The sequence below is a fragment of the Brassica rapa genome, chromosome A06 (genome assembly GCF_000309985.2).
Source record: "Brassica rapa cultivar Chiifu-401-42 chromosome A06, CAAS_Brap_v3.01, whole genome shotgun sequence".
Lineage (NCBI taxonomy): Eukaryota > Viridiplantae > Streptophyta > Magnoliopsida > Brassicales > Brassicaceae > Brassica > Brassica rapa.
The window spans coordinates 7,861,110-7,878,807 of record NC_024800.2 but is presented as its reverse complement, the minus strand read 5'-3'; the positions used below and the strand labels follow the sequence as shown (position 1 = coordinate 7,878,807).

Sequence of the window (17,698 nt, the reverse complement as noted above, 5' to 3'; positions counted from 1 at the left end):
ACATATCATACGTTTTCACTGAAAGGTTACCACTTAAATTCTTTATTTCAAGCTCGAACCGGCTTTATTTTATTGTGTTATGTCAAAACGCTGATTAACAGGGATACCTGGATTCTTTTTGTTATACGATATTCGAATATTTGGCAAACTAAAAGAGATTTTAAACGATACTAGGTGTATAAATTGGCAATCAGCTTCAGAATATATATTGACATAAAACCAGTAGAGAATATTTCCTTTAGAAAAAGAGTCAGAGTTGTCCACGAAACATATTTAATTATTCCAAAATCAAATTCCCATTTATCTAAACATAGAATAAGTTAAAGTCTCAGACTCAGTACTTAATAAGTAAATACATAGATAACAATTAGGTTGAAACCTCCCCCACTACATAGATATATTCTCAAAACAGGCAAAACAGAATAAAAAGAGAAATTAAATTACCTGTTTTTATCCACTTTTTTTTCAACTCCTACCTGTTTTTATCAACTAAAATACATGTTTACCAAGGAAAAAAAAGTTGAACCATATGAAAACCAGACAATGTTCTCTATTATTAATTCGATAAGAAAGATGACGTTGAAACGAAAATTGCTTTACTAGATTTATATATACACGTAGAGAGCTGAAAGTAAGGAACTACTCTACTCATGTCCAGATGAATTGTAAAGCACTTCAAACATAATAAAATAAAACTTTATATTATAAAAAAATCTCAGAGAAGATTAATAATTTAGTTCCCTGAAAATTTTAATTATTACACATGAAGTTTAGCTTTAATTGGAGTATAATGATGTCCGTAGCTCTGTAAACATGTGAAGGTCTCCTCCTTTTGCGGCTAGTGGGTGCTCCATTGCGTATCAAAAGGAATATTATTATAATCTTAATAAACAAATTTAAAATACTACTTTATGAGTTGATTATAAATAATTAATTACAAGGTTGGTTCATGACTCGTTCTTTTTCTCGCATTATACGGACATAGCTCTGTTCTTTTCATGAACGCTGATCGCAGCGTCAGCGTCAGAAAAAACAGACTACGACGGAGCCAAACTTGACGGAACCGAAGACTAAAATGGCCGCTACTGAAATTTCTGATACACAAAACTGAGACGCAGCGGCAAGACGCGATAACGAAATTGGACGCTGTAAATATAGGCGACAGTCGCATCACCTTTTTCAGCCGCTGCGGCAAGCTGTGATAATCAAAATCACTTACAAAATTGTTCATCTTGTCTTTGTGACGTTGAATTCTTTGCCGCTACCGCTAGTTAGGAGCGGCTATCAAAAGAACACGGCTCATGTCTCATTTTGGACCAATCCATATAAATAAACAGTGATTATATGTGTTGTTCAAAAAAAAACAGTGATTATATGTATAGATACACATTACAATTTATGACAAATAACAAAATATGAGATGAGCTTTAAGGTCTTTTTCGTTTAATAATAATAAAAAACATTTTATTTGGTGAAACTTTTCTTTCTATTAGTTATTTATTTGTGGTAAAAAATTTATTAGTTATTTAGTAACAAAGAATCTGTGTATGAAGAAAAAGTGGGACATCTTTTCTTCTAAAAAAGAGTTTATATTTGTTTACGGTTTGATTATTTAATATTAAAAGTTTACTTGATTCGGCTTACATTTCTCGATCCGCCGAACCTAATCCTCAGTTTTATCAAACATATCCTGTTACTAGATACTTTAACACGATCTCTAAATGTATTGAAGCTTCTCATGTTTTAATCCGACATACAAAAATACATCCTGCACTACAAATTTCCACATCATTAAAATATACTGAAAATTACAGTTGTAAATCGAAAGAGGGAAAATTAACAGATTTTTATAAAACCGTGGACTATCCAACAACATTAATTAAAATCTGAAGAAGATAAAATAAAAATAAAAAAATGATTAGTAAGAAAATAAAAAAAGATGGGACCGAGAAGAGGAAGACATCAAGTGGGGGGTGCCACGTCAAAGGGCATAAGAAAAGATTTCATCTTTCCGCATGTATCCGATCCCAATCGGCTTAAAATCTCAAATCGCAAAAAAAAAAAAAAAAACGAAAACAAAAACAAAAAGAAAGAAAGAAAAGAAAACACTTGAGAATCTGAAAAACACCCAAAAAGAAAGGTTTTAAAAGCTTTTTAAGAGCTTAAATCTTTGCTCAAAGTGAAGTATTTAGCAGAAGAATGATCCTTTGTTTGAAAATCATTATTTAGTTTCTTCTTCTTGTGCTCTCTTCTCTTTCTACCCCTTTTTAGAGCAAATACAGATTTGTTGAAGAACTCTGTTTCCTTGAAACAACAAAAGAAGAAGAAAAGACAATTTATTTTCTTTTTTTGGGCAACCATGAAGGCTCCATCTAATGGATTTCATCCCAATCCAGCAGAAGGTACGACCCTTTTAATCATTCTCAAGCTTTCTGGATTTGGAGTTCATCAAAGTTTCTGCATTTCATCTCTTCAAAAATTGGATTCTATTATGGAGTTAGTCAGCAGAAAGGCACAAATCGAGTTCGTTTCACTGTATTTAATACAGTGGTTGTTGTTACATAAATGCCGCAAATTTTTTGATTAAAGCTTCAGACTTTTACATTGAATATACGCAAAACATTTTTTTTTTTTTAAATTGTTCTTTTTTTTGTTGTTGGGTGTGATGAACAGGAGAGAAGAAAGCAATCAATTCTCAGCTATGGCACGCTTGTGCTGGCCCTCTTGTTTCATTGCCTCCTGTCGGAAGTCTTGTTGTTTACTTCCCTCAAGGACATAGCGAGCAAGTATGGTTCCAAACGCAATTCTTTAGCGTTTGAAACAATTGATCCAAGTAATAATGATATATGTATGACCAATGGACTCTTTTTTCAGGTTGCAGCATCGATGCAGAAGCAAACTGATTTTATCCCAAACTACCCAAATCTTCCTTCTAAGCTCATTTGCTTGCTTCATAGTGTTACTTTACATGTAAGCCCCTCTTTTGTCTAAAAACTTGTGAATCAAAATCAAAGAAAGGAGAAGAACTAATCATGATCTGAATCAGGCTGATACCGAGACCGATGAAGTCTATGCACAAATGACTCTTCAACCTGTGAATAAGGTCTGAAATCTTCACCCTCCCTCATTTTTTTTAACTTGTGGTTGAGATTTAAAAAACTTTAAAAGCTAATTTTTGCTTGATCACTCAAAATGTGTATCAGTACGACAGAGAAGCATTGCTAGCTTCTGATATGGGTCTGAAGATAAACAGACAACCTACTGAGTTTTTCTGCAAGACTCTTACAGCGAGTGACACCAGCACTCACGGTGGATTCTCTGTACCACGTCGTGCTGCTGAGAAAATATTCCCTCCACTTGTACGTCTCTCTCTGATCAAAGCACCTCTCAAACTGTTTTGTTTCCTTTTTTTTTTTTGCTAAAACTTCTGAGGATGCTTCAAATAGGATTTCTCGATGCAACCACCTGCACAAGAGATTGTAGCTAAAGATTTACACGACACCACATGGACCTTTAGACATATCTATCGAGGTATAATTCATCTCAGGATTGGTTTATTATAAGCTTAAAGAACTGATAAACTTCAAGTCTGATTTGTTTCCTTTGCTGTAATCTGATCTCAGGCCAACCAAAAAGACACTTGCTTACCACTGGTTGGAGCGTTTTCGTTAGCACAAAGAGACTATTCGCTGGGGATTCAGTTTTGTTTGTAAGGTATACGAGTTCATACTAACACTAAGCAGAAAATGGACTTTATTTTTCTCATTAGAGGTTTTAAACTGTGTTGCAGAGATGAGAAATCACAGCTAACGTTGGGTATAAGACGTGCAAACAGACAAACGCCGACTCTTTCCTCATCGGTCATATCCAGCGACAGTATGCACATTGGGATTCTCGCAGCTGCAGCTCATGCCAATGCCAACAGCAGCCCTTTCACCATCTTCTTCAACCCAAGAGCGAGTCCTTCAGAGTTTGTAGTTCCTCTAGCCAAGTACAACAAAGCGTTGTACGCTCAGGTATCTCTTGGAATGCGGTTCCGGATGATGTTTGAAACGGAGGATTGTGGTGTTCGAAGATATATGGGTACAGTCACCGGTATTAGTGATCTTGACCCTGTCAGATGGAAAGGCTCCCAATGGCGTAACCTTCAGGTGGGATGGGATGAATCAACAGCTGGAGATAGGCCAAGCCGAGTCTCCATCTGGGAGATTGAACCTGTTATAACTCCGTTTTACATATGCCCTCCTCCATTTTTCAGACCTAAGTACCCGAGACAACCAGGGATGCCAGGTAAAGCTCACTTCCAAATGTATACTTTCATCTATCTCTCAGACACTCTCATTGAGTTTTTATGTTGCAGATGATGAGTTGGACATGGAGAACGCTTTCAAAAGAGCAATGCCTTGGATGGGAGAAGAGTTTGGGATGAAAGACGCGCAGAGTTCGATGTTTCCTGGTTTAAGCCTGGTTCAGTGGATGAGTATGCAGCAGAACAACCCATTGTCCGCTGGTGCTGCTGCTACTACTCAGCTACCGTCGTCTTATAACCTACCTAACAATTTTGCTCCCAACGACCATTCAAAGCTGTTGAACTTCCAATCCCCAAACCTATCTCCGGCGAATACTCAGTTCAACAAACCAAACATGGTTAGCCATATCAGTCAACAGATGCAAGCACAACCAGCCATGGTGCAGTCTCAACAACAGCTGCAGCAACAAGTACAGATGTCACATCAACAGCTGCAGCAGCAACATCATCAGCATCAGCAGCAAGGGGGTTATAACTCAGGTTCTGTAAACAATGGGGTGAGTGTTGTTTCTAACCAAGTCTCTTGTCAGAATCAGTCTGCTGGTTTTACTCAGTCTCAGCTTCAGCAGCAGTCAATACTCTCTAACGGTGCTAAAATGACCCATCAGAACATAGTCTCCGCTGGGAATAAAGGCTCGTCTCAAATGACAGCGCAAGAATTGCAGTTTCAGCAGCAACTGGAATTGCACAACAGTACCCAGTTATTGAGAAACCAGCAGGAACAGTCGTCTATGCATTCACTACAACAAAATCCTCAGCAACTCCAGATGCAACAACAACAATCATCAAAACCAAGCCCCTCACAACAGCTTCAGATGCAGCTACTACAGAAACTACAGCAACAGCAGCAGTCAACTCCTCCTCCGGGAAGCTCGTCCTTACAGCCACAGTTATCGTCGTTGCAACAGACACAAAGCCATCAACTGCAACAGCTTCTGTCGTCTCAGAATCAACAGCCCTTGCCACAGAGTAATAATAACGGCTTCATGCAGCCTCCACAGATTCAGGCGAGTCATCATCAGCAACAAGGATACATGAATAATAACAAGCCTATTGTAAGATCACAATCTGGTCACATAGATGGAGAAGCTCCTTCTTGTTCAACCTCTCCATCCGCCAATAACACCGGACATGATAATGTTTCACCGACAAACTTCCTGAGCAGAAATCAACAACAAGGACAAGCAGTATCTGTACCTGCATCTAATCCAGTCCAACAAGGTATGGTGAATCTGAAGAGCGCTGGTGAACAGTACAAGTTTAAAGGCGCAGTAACAGATCAAATCGATGTAACCACAGCGGGAACAACATACTGTCCTGACGTTGTTGTTGGTCCTGGACAGCAGCAGCAACAGACTTTCCCATTACCATCATTCGGTTTTGATGGAGACCTCCAACAATCTCAGCATCCAAGAAACAACTTAGCCTTCGCTGGTAATCTCGAAGCTGTGAATCCTGATGCTCTCTATTCTCAAAAGGACTTTCAGAACTTAGTAGTACCAAACTATGGCAATGCGCCAAGAGACATCGAGACAGAGCTATCAAGTGCTTCTCAGTCATTTGGTATTCCCAGCATTCCCTTTAAGTCCGGAGGTTCAAATGAGATCGGTGGCATCAATGATTCAGGGATTATGAACGGTGGAATCTGGCCTAATCAGGCTCAACGAATGCGAACATATACAAAGGTTAGAAAAATCTTTCTCTCTCTCTCTCAAATCAAAGATCTATTCTTGTTGCAACTGAGATGTTTTGTAACGCAAAATATGAAGGTTCAAAAACGAGGGTCAGTGGGAAGATCAATAGATGTTACCCGTTATAGCGGCTACGAGGAGCTCAGGAATGACTTGGCGAGAATGTTTGGCATCGAAGGACAGCTTGAGGACCCACAAATCTCTGACTGGAAACTCGTCTACACAGATCATGAAAACGATATATTGCTTGTTGGTGATGATCCTTGGGAGTAAGTTCCAGACCAAACTCTCTCTGAATCAGTCAAAAATATTTCAGACATTCTGATTATTCTTGTCTGTTTTCTATTTCTTCAGGGAATTTGTGAACTGCGTGCAAAACATAAAGATACTGTCATCAGCAGAAGTGCAGCAAATGAGCTTAGACGGAGACCTTGCAGCTATCCCAACCACAAACCAAGCGTGCAGTGAAACAGACAGCGGAAATGCTTGGAAAGTACACTACGAAGACACATCTGCTGCAGCTTCATTCAACAGGTAGAGAAGAAAAAGATGCAAATACATCAAAAAGATGCAGATAGTACAGCTTTTTTTTGTGTGTGTATGTACTGCAAACAACAAAACTGAGAAGAAGAAAAGGAAGGATGCTGCAAGAGGTATATATAGATTTTTATAGGACAGTGATTTGATTTTTCATTCTAACTTTAATGTTGTTGTTGTCTTTCTCTTGTTTCCTTATTTTATGCAACCTGTGAACTAAGGACAAAGTCTACTTAAAAGTCTCTCTACAGATACTTTAATGTAATGTAACTAAAACAATCAGTCGTATTCAGTAATTATTATCCTTTGCTCCTCCTCTCTCTCTCTCTCTCTCTCTCTCTCTCTCTCTCTCTCTCTCTCTCTCTCTCTCTCTCTCTCTCTCTCTCCTACTCAGAGAAATGTTGAACCCTGAAGTAGAAGAAACCAAAACAAAAGATTTGATCACGTGGAAAACAAGGACAAGGAAAAGCAGTCTCAGAGATTCAGCTGAGTTTACACGCGTGAGAGTGACTTGCTTGTTCATATATCCGCCACGTGGCAATTCCCCTGAAAATTGGCGACGTTTTATTAGACCGGTAAGTAAAACAGACGCGCTGCGCTCTCTTTGGCATTTGAGTTTGACTATTATCTTCTTCACGCGCCAAAAAGTCAAAAAACTCACTCTTCGCTCACTCGTCGTATACATACATATTCAATCCAAATCTGAAGAAGACTCACTAAACCATAAAAAAAGAATCGTACCGTACCGAATCGAACCGGTTTTGGTTTGGTGATGGAGGGATCGTCGTCATCATCATCGTCGATGCAGTCAAAGTACAAAGGGGTGAGGAAGAGGAGATGGGGGAAATGGGTTTCGGAGATCAGACTTCCCAACAGCAGAGAACGTATTTGGTTGGGATCTTACGACACCCCCGAGAAGGCGGCGCGTGCCTTCGACGCTGCTCTCTTCTGCCTCCGAGGGAGCGGCGCGAATTTCAATTTCCCGGATAATCCTCCGGTTATCGCCGGCGGGCAAAATATGTCGCGAACGGAGATCCGAGAAGCGGCTGCGAGGTTTGCTAACGCGGAAGAGAATGTGGAGAAGGAGGAAGAGCAAGAGTGGGAGTTGGTGGAGAGTGTGCTTCCGACGGTTGGGTCGGGTAACTTCGCTTCGGATTTCGGGTTGTTCCCCGGGTTTGATGATGATGATGAGCTTTCTCCTACGCTTTATGATTGCTCCGTCTATCTTTGGAACTTTTGAATCCAGAATTTTACTTTGGATATATATATGTTTACTATTTTTGGAACATTATTTCGATTATGATTATTTTGTCTTCCCCCGAATTTTTGTTTGTTAAGGGCCCAATATCAGATGATAAAAAAAGCTTTTAAGTCAGATCACTTTAGTCGCTAGCTTAGACATAAAGAAGTGTTGTGCTTTCTCATCTTATTGATTAACCCCAAAACTAATTACAGATCACATAGCCGGTGAATTGGAATTAGATCTCGTGAGCAGGTATGTGAGAAGAAGAGTGGATGGGTATGTATAACACGGTCAAGTGGGATCATAATGTAACCGGAGCTAGTATATATGAAATCAGATGTTGAAAGTTACATTTCTGTTCATTTACAGAAAATAAAGTTGGATCTTTTGTGTGTCCTCAGCTGAAAGTATATATTGGGTCTACTAACATCAGTTTGACATTCATGTGGGTCTTTCTCCTTTATTTAAATGTCATAGAATTAAAAATTAGTAAGTTATGTTTATTAATTAATTCGGAATCTACATAGTACATTTTCTCTTAGTAATTTTTTTAGTTTGAAAATATACACATTATTCTCTTAGTAATTAGTTCATGTGCATTTGTTTTTATTTAAATAAAACTTTGATAAAATGTTTTTGGTATTTTCTTCCTTGAATCTTCTCCTGCGCATTCACAAATCACAAACTATATCCTAAAGCTAAATCAGATCTTTATATTTATTTAATTAACATAAAAAATAAACCATAAAAATAAATCCCCTGAAAAGTGAAAACCCCTAAACCAACGATTTAGTTATTTAATTTCCTAACTAAAACAAAAAGTAAAATACAAATTCGTCGTCGCTCACTAGTCACTACTACATATATATATATATATATATATATATCTGAAGAACTCATGTGAGCTCAAAAAACCTTCACTTTCTCTCCAAGAAACTTTCTTCCTTTTTCTTTCTCGAATCTTCCATGGATCCCAAAGAAACCCACCAACAGCAACAGCAGCAGAATCGCAACGCCGCCGCCGCCCCTTATCAGGGCATGCACAACCGTCCATCTGTCGGGGCTCTCTCTCTGCGCCAGCCTCAACCTCGACAAGCGGTCATGCTCGACGGATCGCCTTACCCCGTCGTGGCCGAACGACGCTGGAGGCAACTCGGGATCAAGCAACGAGACGCTCCTCCTGATGTCAATGTCAATGTCATTGATGGTGGAGATAGCGGCGGAGGCGCAAATGCTGGCCCACCTGCTAAACGCAAAGGTCGTCCTCTTGGCTCCCGTGATAAGCAGCCGCGCAAAGCTTCAGGTAACATTTAATTACCCTTTCTTGATTACCCTTTGGCTGCTTACAGTTAATGTCTGTGTGTGTGTGAGTAGGAGGAGGAGGAGGAGGAGGAGGACCGCTTACAGCTCATGTCATTAACGTCAATGCTGGAGAGGTAGTAATGTGTCTCGTCTTGTATGTACCAAATCTTGAACTTTCTTAAGAAAATTTAGTTAAAAATAGTTATGATCTCTTCCTATATTGTACGTACTCCAGGACATAGCTATCAAGTTAGTGGAGTTTATGAAGCAAGAACCACGCGAAGTCTGTATTCTCTCAGCTTCAGGAGTTGTATCTATTGCAGTGGTTCAATCTGACAATCCTCTTGGATTTGTTAAGTATGAGGTATAACAACATTTCATGTCCTTCTTGCTCTCTGCTTTGATTTGAGCTCTCTTTAGGTCTTGTGTGTGATCCGTGTTTATAATGTGCAGGGCCTATATGTTATCACTGATTTGTCAGGTACTTTCTGGAATACGGAGAGTAATGATGGTGGTGCTACTGTGACCAGAACTGGTAACTTGAGAGTGTCTCTAGCTGGTCCTGATTGCAAGGTTGTGTGCGGTTGTGTTTGTGGAATGCTTGTAGCTGGTTCACAAGTAGAGGTTACGATCCATTTCTCAAAACCCTTTTATAGTCGTCGAGTTTGGTTAACGGAACCCTTCAAGAGACTTGACTTTGGTTCTGGTGTTGTTTTTTTGATATATAGGTCACTGTTGGAACCTTTGTACGAGAGGGAGTGAAACTGAGCTCAGCTTCAGCACCAGCCAATGTATCGAGCTTAACTGGTGGTGGTGGACCAGGATTACCTCAGTCTCAGGGACCAAGCGAGTCATCAGAGGAATATGATACTACATCTCTTGGAAACTTTACGCCACAACCACCTCACCATCGTCCCCTCTGGCCTGGCAACAATCCTCAATAAGCAAATGGTTCTCACTAAGGGGTTGACTTCTTTGTTCCATCAGAATTGTCCATAAGTAGATTGATCTTTCTTAAGAGAGAGAGAGATGTTAAAGTAGGGTTGAGTTCATACTTTTAGTTTGTTACTTAGTTTCTTTTGGTTGTGTGATGATTCTGTAATCAACGAATGATCCGGTTTAGTTTCCAAGTAGGTTTCAGTTCATTTTTTATAAAAAAAAACATTTCTCATAATGTACATCTTCTCTTGTTTTCATTAAAAAATGTGGTCAATACAAAACAAAAAACTAACTGTAGTTTTCATAATCTGTCTGACTTTTACTTATCAAAGAAAAACTTATCTAAATTTGTATGGCTTAATCAAAAGACTGGATTACACCAAGTGATTTTTTGTTTAAAAGAATGTTTGTCTTAAAGAATAAGCTAGTACTATAATGAATTAATCAAATAACTAGCTATTAGCTCTGGAATCAAACCATACAGCAAGCTCTCGATTCTCTTGCAAACGAATAGTACTATCCGGATTATTCTGTCTAGATGTTTCATTAACATGATTGTTGATGATAATATGTTAGTGATATTGTTAAAAGTGTAAACCTTCATGTGTCATCTAAAAGTAAGTAATTGTTTCCTTAGCTATTTACTAGTGTATGGATTTCTTGATAATGGCTATTATTTTTCATATATGATTTGTACTTGCAATTTGCAAATTGTTTGACAAGCAATGTTCTTCCTTGTGATATGACGAGGAAGGTTTTGATGAAGTGTTTCCTTTCGGGAATGACTGATCTTTATAGTTAGGATTGACTGATAATATTGGTCTTCAAAAGGAATCACAATACGAATACTCTGATTTGTTTTGGTTGGTTATGAGATTTCGTTGCAATCATCAAGCTTGATGATATCACGTTTTACCAGCGTGTAAATTTGGACCCATGAAGTGAGTTTGAGAAATGCTCTTGGTAAATGCAATTTATCTTGTTTTGCTAACAAGAACAGACACATCTTATGGCCACCTACTAACTACGCAATCTACCAAGTCGAATTGATCTCAACAGTGGAAGGAAAAAAATTCTTGAACAAGACCGCCTATCACCAAATAGAAATTTTAGGTTACTTGAATCACACGATAACACACTAAGTGGACTTTAATACTATTCGTTAGCTGTCTCAACATCTCTTCTATAGTTCTATATTCATGTACCTCTCTCTATGTTCACAGCTTCTGGTTTAACGTGTCCGGTTGCTTAAGGTATGCGCATGGCTTAACCTTTTAACAACTGCTTTTGCTGCGTGTTGGTCTAATTAAGTCAGATCACTATATATAGTCGCTAGCGTAGACAAAAAAAAAGTGTAATGCTTTCTCATATCATTGATTAACCTCAAAACTAATTACAAATCACATGGCCGTTGAATTGGAATAATCTCGTGACATTTATGTGAGAAGTAGAGTGGATGGATATAATACGGTCGAGTGGGATCATAATACAACCGGAGCTAGTTCATATGAAATCAGATGTTGAAAGTTACATTTCTGTTCATTTACAGAAAATAAAGTTTGATCTTTGTGTGTGTCCTCAGCTGAAAATATATATTGGGTGTACTACCATGAGTTTGACATTCATGTTGGTCTATTTTTTTTTTTCAAATGGCATAGAATTAAAAATTTAGTAAGTTAAGTTTATCAGGTAGTTTGGAATCTACATAGTATATACATTTTCTCTTATTCAAATTTATAGTTTGAAAAGTATATACATACATTATTCTCTTTTAGCAATTCATGTGCATTAGTTTTTATTTGAATAATTTTTCTTGTGTTATTTTATTCATTAAATCTTCTCCTGCACATTCACAAACTATATCCTAAAACTAAATCAGATATTTATATTTATTTAATTAACATAAAAACCCATAAAAATAAATCCCCTAAAAACCAATGATTTAGTTATTTAATTTTCTAACTAAATAAAAATAAAACAAAAAGCAAAATACAAAATCGTCTCTCACTAGTCGCTAGTCACCACTATATATATATAATTTATCAGAAGAACTCTGCTAAAAAAAACCCTCGCTTTCTCTCAAAAAACAGAGTCTTTCCAAGAAAGTTTCTTCCTTTTTCTCTCTCGAATGGATTCTAACGAAACCCACCAACAGCAGCAGAATCGCAACGCCGCCGACGCGTTAGCGGGTCCCACCGCCCCTTCTCAGGCCATGCACAACCGTTCATCTGTCGGGGCTCTCTCTCTGCGCAAGCCTCAACCTCTGCAAGGGGTCATGCTCCACGGATCGCCTTACTCCGCCTCCATCGAGAAACGAGGACGAGGAAGACCGAGGAAGTACGCTCCTCCTGATGTCAATGTCAATGTCAATGTCAATGATGGCGGAGGTGCAAATGCTGGCCCACCTGCTAAACGCAGAGGTCGTCCTCTTGGCTCCCGTACTAAGCAGCCGCGCAAAGCTTCAGGTAACATTCAAAGACTCCATCTTTCTTGATTACCCTTTTGTGATCACTGGCTGCTTATAGTTAATGTTTGTAGGAGGAGGAGGAGGACCGCTTACAGCTCATGTCATTAACGTCAATACTGGAGAGGTAGTAATGTGTCTCGTCTTGTGTGTACCAAATCTTTAAACCTTTAAAAGATTTTTAGTTAAAAAAAAAGTTATCATCTAACTCACTCAGGACATAGCTATGAAGGTAGTGGCGTTCGTGAATCAAGAACCACGCGACGTCTGTATTCTCTCAGTTTCAGGAGCTGTATCTAGTGCGGTGATTCAATCTCACAATCCTTTTGGACTTGTTAAGCTTGAGGTATAATAACATTTCATGTCCTTGTGCAGTAGTACTACTTGCTTCTTACTCTGATTTAAGCTCTGTTTATGTATGCATGCAGGGCCTATATGTTATCACTCATATGTCAGCTACTTTCTCGAATACTGAGAGTAATGGTGGTACTGTGACCAGAACTGGTAACTTGAAAGTGTCTCTAGCTGGCCCTGATTTCGCGGTTCTGGGGGGTTTTGTTGGTGGAATGCTTGTAGCTGGATCACCAGTCCAGGTTACGATCCATTTCTCAAATAACGAGTTTGGTTAACGGAACCTTCAAGAGACTGACTTTGGTTATGGTTGTTCATATATATATAGGTCATTGTTGGAACCTTTGTACGAGAGGGAGTGAAACTGAGCACAGATTCAGCATCAGCCCATGTGTTGAACTCAGATGGTGGTGGTGGACCAGGATTACCTCAGTCTCAGGGACCAAGCGAGTCAAATGCTAGTAAATCTCTTGGAAACTCTACGCCACAACCACCTCACCATCTTCCACCGCAACAATCCTCAATAAGTAAATGGTTCATGGGTCCTTCTCACTAAGGGGTTGACTTCTTTGTTCCATCAGAATTGTCCATAAGTGGATTGATCTTTCTTACTCTCTTGTCTTCTTCTTGTTCATACTTCTCTTCAATGTAGCTAGATAAACAGAAAAAGAGAGAGATGTTAAAGTAGGGTTGGGTTCATACTTTTAGTTTGTTACTTCGTTTCTTTTGATTGTGTGATGATTCTGTAATCAACGAATGATCCGGTTTAGTTTCCAAGAAGGTTTCAGTTCATTTTTTTTTATAAAAAAATATTTCTCATAATTTACATCTTCTCTTGTTTTCAATAAAAAATTTGGTCAATACAAAACGAAAAAAACTAACTATAGTTTTCATAGTCTGTCTGACTTTTACTTATCAAAGAAAAACTTATCTAAATTTGTATGGCTTATTCAAAAGACTGGATTACATCAAGTGATTCTTTATTTAAAAGAATGTTTGTCTTAAAGAATAAGCTAGTACTATAATGAATTAATCAAATAACTAGCTGTTAGCTCTCGAATCAAACCATACAGCAAGCTCTCGATTCCCTTGCAAACGAATAGTCTTAACCTGATCCGGATTATTCTGTCTAGATGTTTCACTAACATGATTGTTGATGATATTAGTGTATGTATTTCTTGATATTGGCAATTATTTTTTCATAAATGATTTGTACTAGCAAATTGTTTGACAAGCCGAATTGGAATCTCAATGATTTGTTCTCATCTCATTGATTATCCCTCAAAACTAATTACAAATCACATGGCCGGTGAATTGGAATAATCTCGTGACATGTATGTGAGAAGAAGAGTGGATGGATATAACGGCCGAGTGGTATAATAGTATAACCGGAGCTAGTTCATATGAAATCAGATGTTGAAAGTTACATTTCTGTTTATTTACAGAAAATAAATTTGGATCTTTGTGTACTAACATCAGTTTGACATTCATGTTGGTCTATCTTCTTCTTTTTTTTTTGTTATAAATTTCATAGAATTAAAAATTAGTAAGTTAAGTTTATCAATTAGTTTGGAATCTACATAGTATATACATTTTCTCTTCTTAAATTTATAGTTTGACACATTTAAACATACATTATTCTCTTAGTAATTCATGTGCATTTGTTTTTATTTGAATAAAATTTTGATAAATGTTTGTGTTATTTTCTTCCTTGAATCTTCTCCTGCAGATTAACAAACTATATCCTAAAGGTAAACCAGATCTTTATATTTATTTCATTAATATGAAAAGCGATAAAATAAATCCCCTGAAAAGTGAAAACACCTAAGCCAATGATTTATTTAATTTAATTTTTCTAACTAAATCAAAATAAAATACAAAAGCGTCTCTCACTAGTCACCACTACTATATATATCTGAAGAACACTCGTGTTAGCTCAAAGAACCTTCACTTTCTCGCAAAAACAGAGTCTTTCCAAGAAAGTTTCTTCCTTTTTCTCTCTCGAATGGATTCTAAAGAAACCCAACAACAGCAGAACCGCAACGCCGCCGCCGCGTTAGCGGGTCCCACCTCCACTTCTCAGGCCATGCACAACCGTTCATCTGTCGGGGCTCTCTCTCTGCGCCAGCCTCAAGCTCTGCAAGGGGTCATGCCCGACGGATCGCCTTACTCCGCCTCCGTCGCGACCCAACAACCGTGGAGGCAAGTCAAACGAGGACGAGGAAGACCGAGGAAGTACGCTCCTCCGGATGGTGGAGATAGCGGCGGTGGTGCAAATGCTGGCCCGCCTGCTAGAGGTCGTTTTTTTTCCGACGGGGCAAAAGGCTCCATCTTTCTTTCTTTTCTTGATACCCTTTTGTGATCACTGCTTACAGTTAATGTCTGTGTGTGTGCAGGAGGAGAAGAAGGATCGTTTACAGCTCATGTCATTAACATCAATGCTGGAGAGGTAACGTGCCAAATCTTGAACCTTTAAGAGATTTTAGTTCAAAAGTTATGATCTTTCCATTGTACTCACTCAGGACATAGCTGCCAAGTTACTGGCGTTTGTGAATCAAAAACCACGCCACGTCTGTGTTCTCTCAGCTTTAGGAGATGTATCTGTTGCGGAGCTATCTAACAATCCTCTTGGTCTTGGATTAGTTAAGTATGAGGTATAACATTTCATGTCCTTTTTGGTCTGATTTAAGCTCTGTTTAGGTACTGTGTGTGATCTGTTTTTTTTTTTGCTGTGTTTATATATCCAGGGCCCATATGTTATCACTGCTATGTCAGGTGTTTTCTCGAGTACTGAGAGTAATGGTACTGTGACCACAACTGGTAACTTGAACGTGTCTCTGGCTGGTCCTGATTTCAAGACTGTGGGGGGTCGTGTTGGTGGAATGCTTGTAGCTGGATCACCATTCCAGGTTACTTACTCCATTTCTCAAACCCTTTGTACGTCGAGTTAGTTAACGGAGCCCTTCAAGAGACTTGACTTTGGTTCTGGTTGTTGTTTTTATATATATAGGTCATTGTTGGAAGCTTTGTACCAGAGGGAGTGAAACTGAGCGCAGCTTCGGGACCAGACAATGTGTTGAACTCAAGTGGTGGTGGTGGACCAGGATTACCTCAGTCTCAGGGACCAAGCAAGTCATCAGAGGAAAATGCTAGTAAATCTCCTGGCAACAATGCTCAATAAGCAAATGGTTCATGGGTTTTCTTCTCTGTTCCATCAGAATTGTCCATAAGTAGATTGATCTTTCTTACTCTCTTGTCTTCTTCTTGTTCATACTTCTCTTCGATGTAGCTTTGGGTTTTAGATAAATAGAAAGAGAGAGAGATGTTAAAGTAGGGTTGGGTTCATACTTTTAGTTTGTTACTTAGTTTCTTTTGATTGTGTGATGATTCTGTAATCAACGAATGATCCGGTTTGGTTTCCAAGAGGTTTCAATTCAATTTTTTTTATAAAAAATCTCTCGTAATGTACATCTTCTCTCTGTTTTCAATAAAAAAATTGGTCAGTACAAACCAAAAAACTAACTATAGTTTTCATAATCTGTTTGACTTTTACTTATCAACGAAAACTTATCTAAATTTGTATGGCTTAATAATAATGATTTTTTTTTGTTCTGAGAACCAACACTCATTAATCAAAAGTCCAACACACATGCATAGTCCAAAAGCAGTATTAAACCAACGGAGGGTTAGTTTTTATTTTTTAGTCCATAACTCCGGTTAAAGTTTTGGAGATTAAATCTGTACGGATCTCAACAAAATTAGCATGCAATTTTTTTTGGAACCACTGGTCTTTCAAACTGTAATTGATTCATCTATGATTGTGTCGCATATAAACCAAAAAAAAAAGAAGCAAACTCGTATTTTCCTCCTTGAATCTTCTCCCGTACATTCACAAAATGTATACTCGCCCCTTTTGCAGACATATTAATAAAACATAAACATATAATTTTGTTTATTTTTAAAATAAAAACATAATTACATATACATCTAACCATATTTCAACCAATAAAAAAATAAAGTAGAAAATTTTATTAATAAATTTTGTATTGAAACTCTAAAACGATACTTATTTTGAAAAAAAAAAATTTCAACGAGTATTCGCTAGCCTAAAGCTTCGAATGGTAACATCTATCCCGCACCGTAATCAACAGTAACAAAAATCTCTACATATACTATATATTTATATTTTTTTATAATTATTAAAACCGCAACGCAGTCAAACTGCTTGTCTCGTACCGCTCAGTTCGCTGTTACAATTCGGAACCTAAGTAGTGAAATCAGCATCTTATTATTTATTTTATTATAGCTCCAATATCATTAACTCATAAATAAATAAAAATTATCCACAAGTCTTTGTTTTGGAAGTTGGAACTGTTGATCATGAAGTCAATGTTGCAAAACCACACGTATTTGTTTTCTAATAAAATTAATTAAGTATCCTAAACTTCTTTCTTTGTTGCTACACTTGGAGACGAGATAAAAACAAGATCACGTACTTTTCACATTTCTTCTCTTGGCATAGACGTTCTATTACAAAACTATACTAAATTAACCAATTAAAACAAATGACTAATCGAACATGAATTGGAAAATGATTCAACACACGTAATCTAATATTGTTACCAGATTATGTTGGACATAGTAGCCACTATTAAAATTAAAGTTACCAAAAATAATAATAGTCAACGCTGGTCGTAAATATATAGACATAGATGGAAATAATTATTTCGATGTTTCATTTTAATTGGTGTTTTAAGATTTTGTTTTAGTTTTAGCTTAAATAATGTTTTCAGATTTCTATGTAAAATTTTAATTGGAGTAATTTTGTTGGTGTTTTTGACCAATTATATTTTATTAAACAA

General features: G+C 37.7%; 5 protein-coding genes across 7 annotated transcripts; all 5 read left to right on the top strand.

Annotated features, from left to right (window-relative positions):
- The first annotated feature begins 1,365 nt into the window (after nucleotides 1-1,365).
- On the top strand, nucleotides 1,366-6,842 carry ARF19-2 (auxin response factor 19). The gene is made up of 11 exons (XM_009151150.3): nucleotides 1,366-2,402; nucleotides 2,674-2,786; nucleotides 2,875-2,970; nucleotides 3,047-3,103; nucleotides 3,204-3,359; nucleotides 3,447-3,531; nucleotides 3,624-3,714; nucleotides 3,791-4,290; nucleotides 4,361-5,994; nucleotides 6,079-6,269; nucleotides 6,355-6,842. Exons 1-11 carry the CDS (start codon nucleotides 2,360-2,362, stop codon nucleotides 6,536-6,538), a joined length of 3,150 nt encoding a protein of 1,049 aa, XP_009149398.1. The 5' UTR covers nucleotides 1,366-2,359; the 3' UTR covers nucleotides 6,539-6,842.
- A 205-nt stretch (nucleotides 6,843-7,047) lies between these two features.
- Nucleotides 7,048-7,832, top strand: LOC103872718 (ethylene-responsive transcription factor ERF017). The gene has a single exon (XM_009151149.3). The coding sequence runs from the start codon at nucleotides 7,310-7,312 to the stop codon at nucleotides 7,775-7,777; it is 468 nt and encodes a 155-aa protein (XP_009149397.1). The 5' UTR covers nucleotides 7,048-7,309; the 3' UTR covers nucleotides 7,778-7,832.
- An 857-nt stretch (nucleotides 7,833-8,689) lies between these two features.
- Nucleotides 8,690-10,775, top strand: LOC117125868 (AT-hook motif nuclear-localized protein 13). Of its 2 annotated transcripts, none has more exons than XM_033272571.1 (5): nucleotides 8,690-9,083; nucleotides 9,155-9,216; nucleotides 9,318-9,446; nucleotides 9,536-9,706; nucleotides 9,811-10,775. In XM_033272571.1, the coding sequence occupies exons 1-5, from the start codon at nucleotides 8,747-8,749 to the stop codon at nucleotides 10,024-10,026; spliced, it is 915 nt and encodes a 304-aa protein (XP_033128462.1). In that variant the 5' UTR covers nucleotides 8,690-8,746; the 3' UTR covers nucleotides 10,027-10,775. The 2 variants fall into 2 exon arrangements, with proteins under 2 accessions (XP_033128462.1, XP_033128461.1); XM_033272570.1 differs by having other exon boundaries at nucleotides 9,152-9,216.
- Nucleotides 10,776-10,786: 11 nt separating this feature from the next.
- Nucleotides 10,787-13,636, top strand: LOC103872715 (AT-hook motif nuclear-localized protein 13). The gene is made up of 5 exons (XM_033272572.1): nucleotides 10,787-12,486; nucleotides 12,560-12,612; nucleotides 12,703-12,831; nucleotides 12,914-13,078; nucleotides 13,165-13,636. Exons 1-5 carry the CDS (start codon nucleotides 12,150-12,152, stop codon nucleotides 13,390-13,392), a joined length of 912 nt encoding a protein of 303 aa, XP_033128463.1. The 5' UTR covers nucleotides 10,787-12,149; the 3' UTR covers nucleotides 13,393-13,636.
- Nucleotides 13,424-16,839, top strand: LOC103872716 (AT-hook motif nuclear-localized protein 13). Of its 2 annotated transcripts, none has more exons than XM_033272573.1 (5): nucleotides 13,424-15,119; nucleotides 15,231-15,285; nucleotides 15,359-15,490; nucleotides 15,584-15,745; nucleotides 15,847-16,839. In XM_033272573.1, exons 1-5 carry the CDS (start codon nucleotides 14,842-14,844, stop codon nucleotides 16,015-16,017), a joined length of 798 nt encoding a protein of 265 aa, XP_033128464.1. In that variant the 5' UTR covers nucleotides 13,424-14,841; the 3' UTR covers nucleotides 16,018-16,839. The 2 variants fall into 2 exon arrangements, with proteins under 2 accessions (XP_033128464.1, XP_009149395.1); XM_009151147.3 differs by having other exon boundaries at nucleotides 13,424-15,133; nucleotides 15,233-15,285.
- Nucleotides 16,840-17,698: the final 859 nt, after the last annotated feature.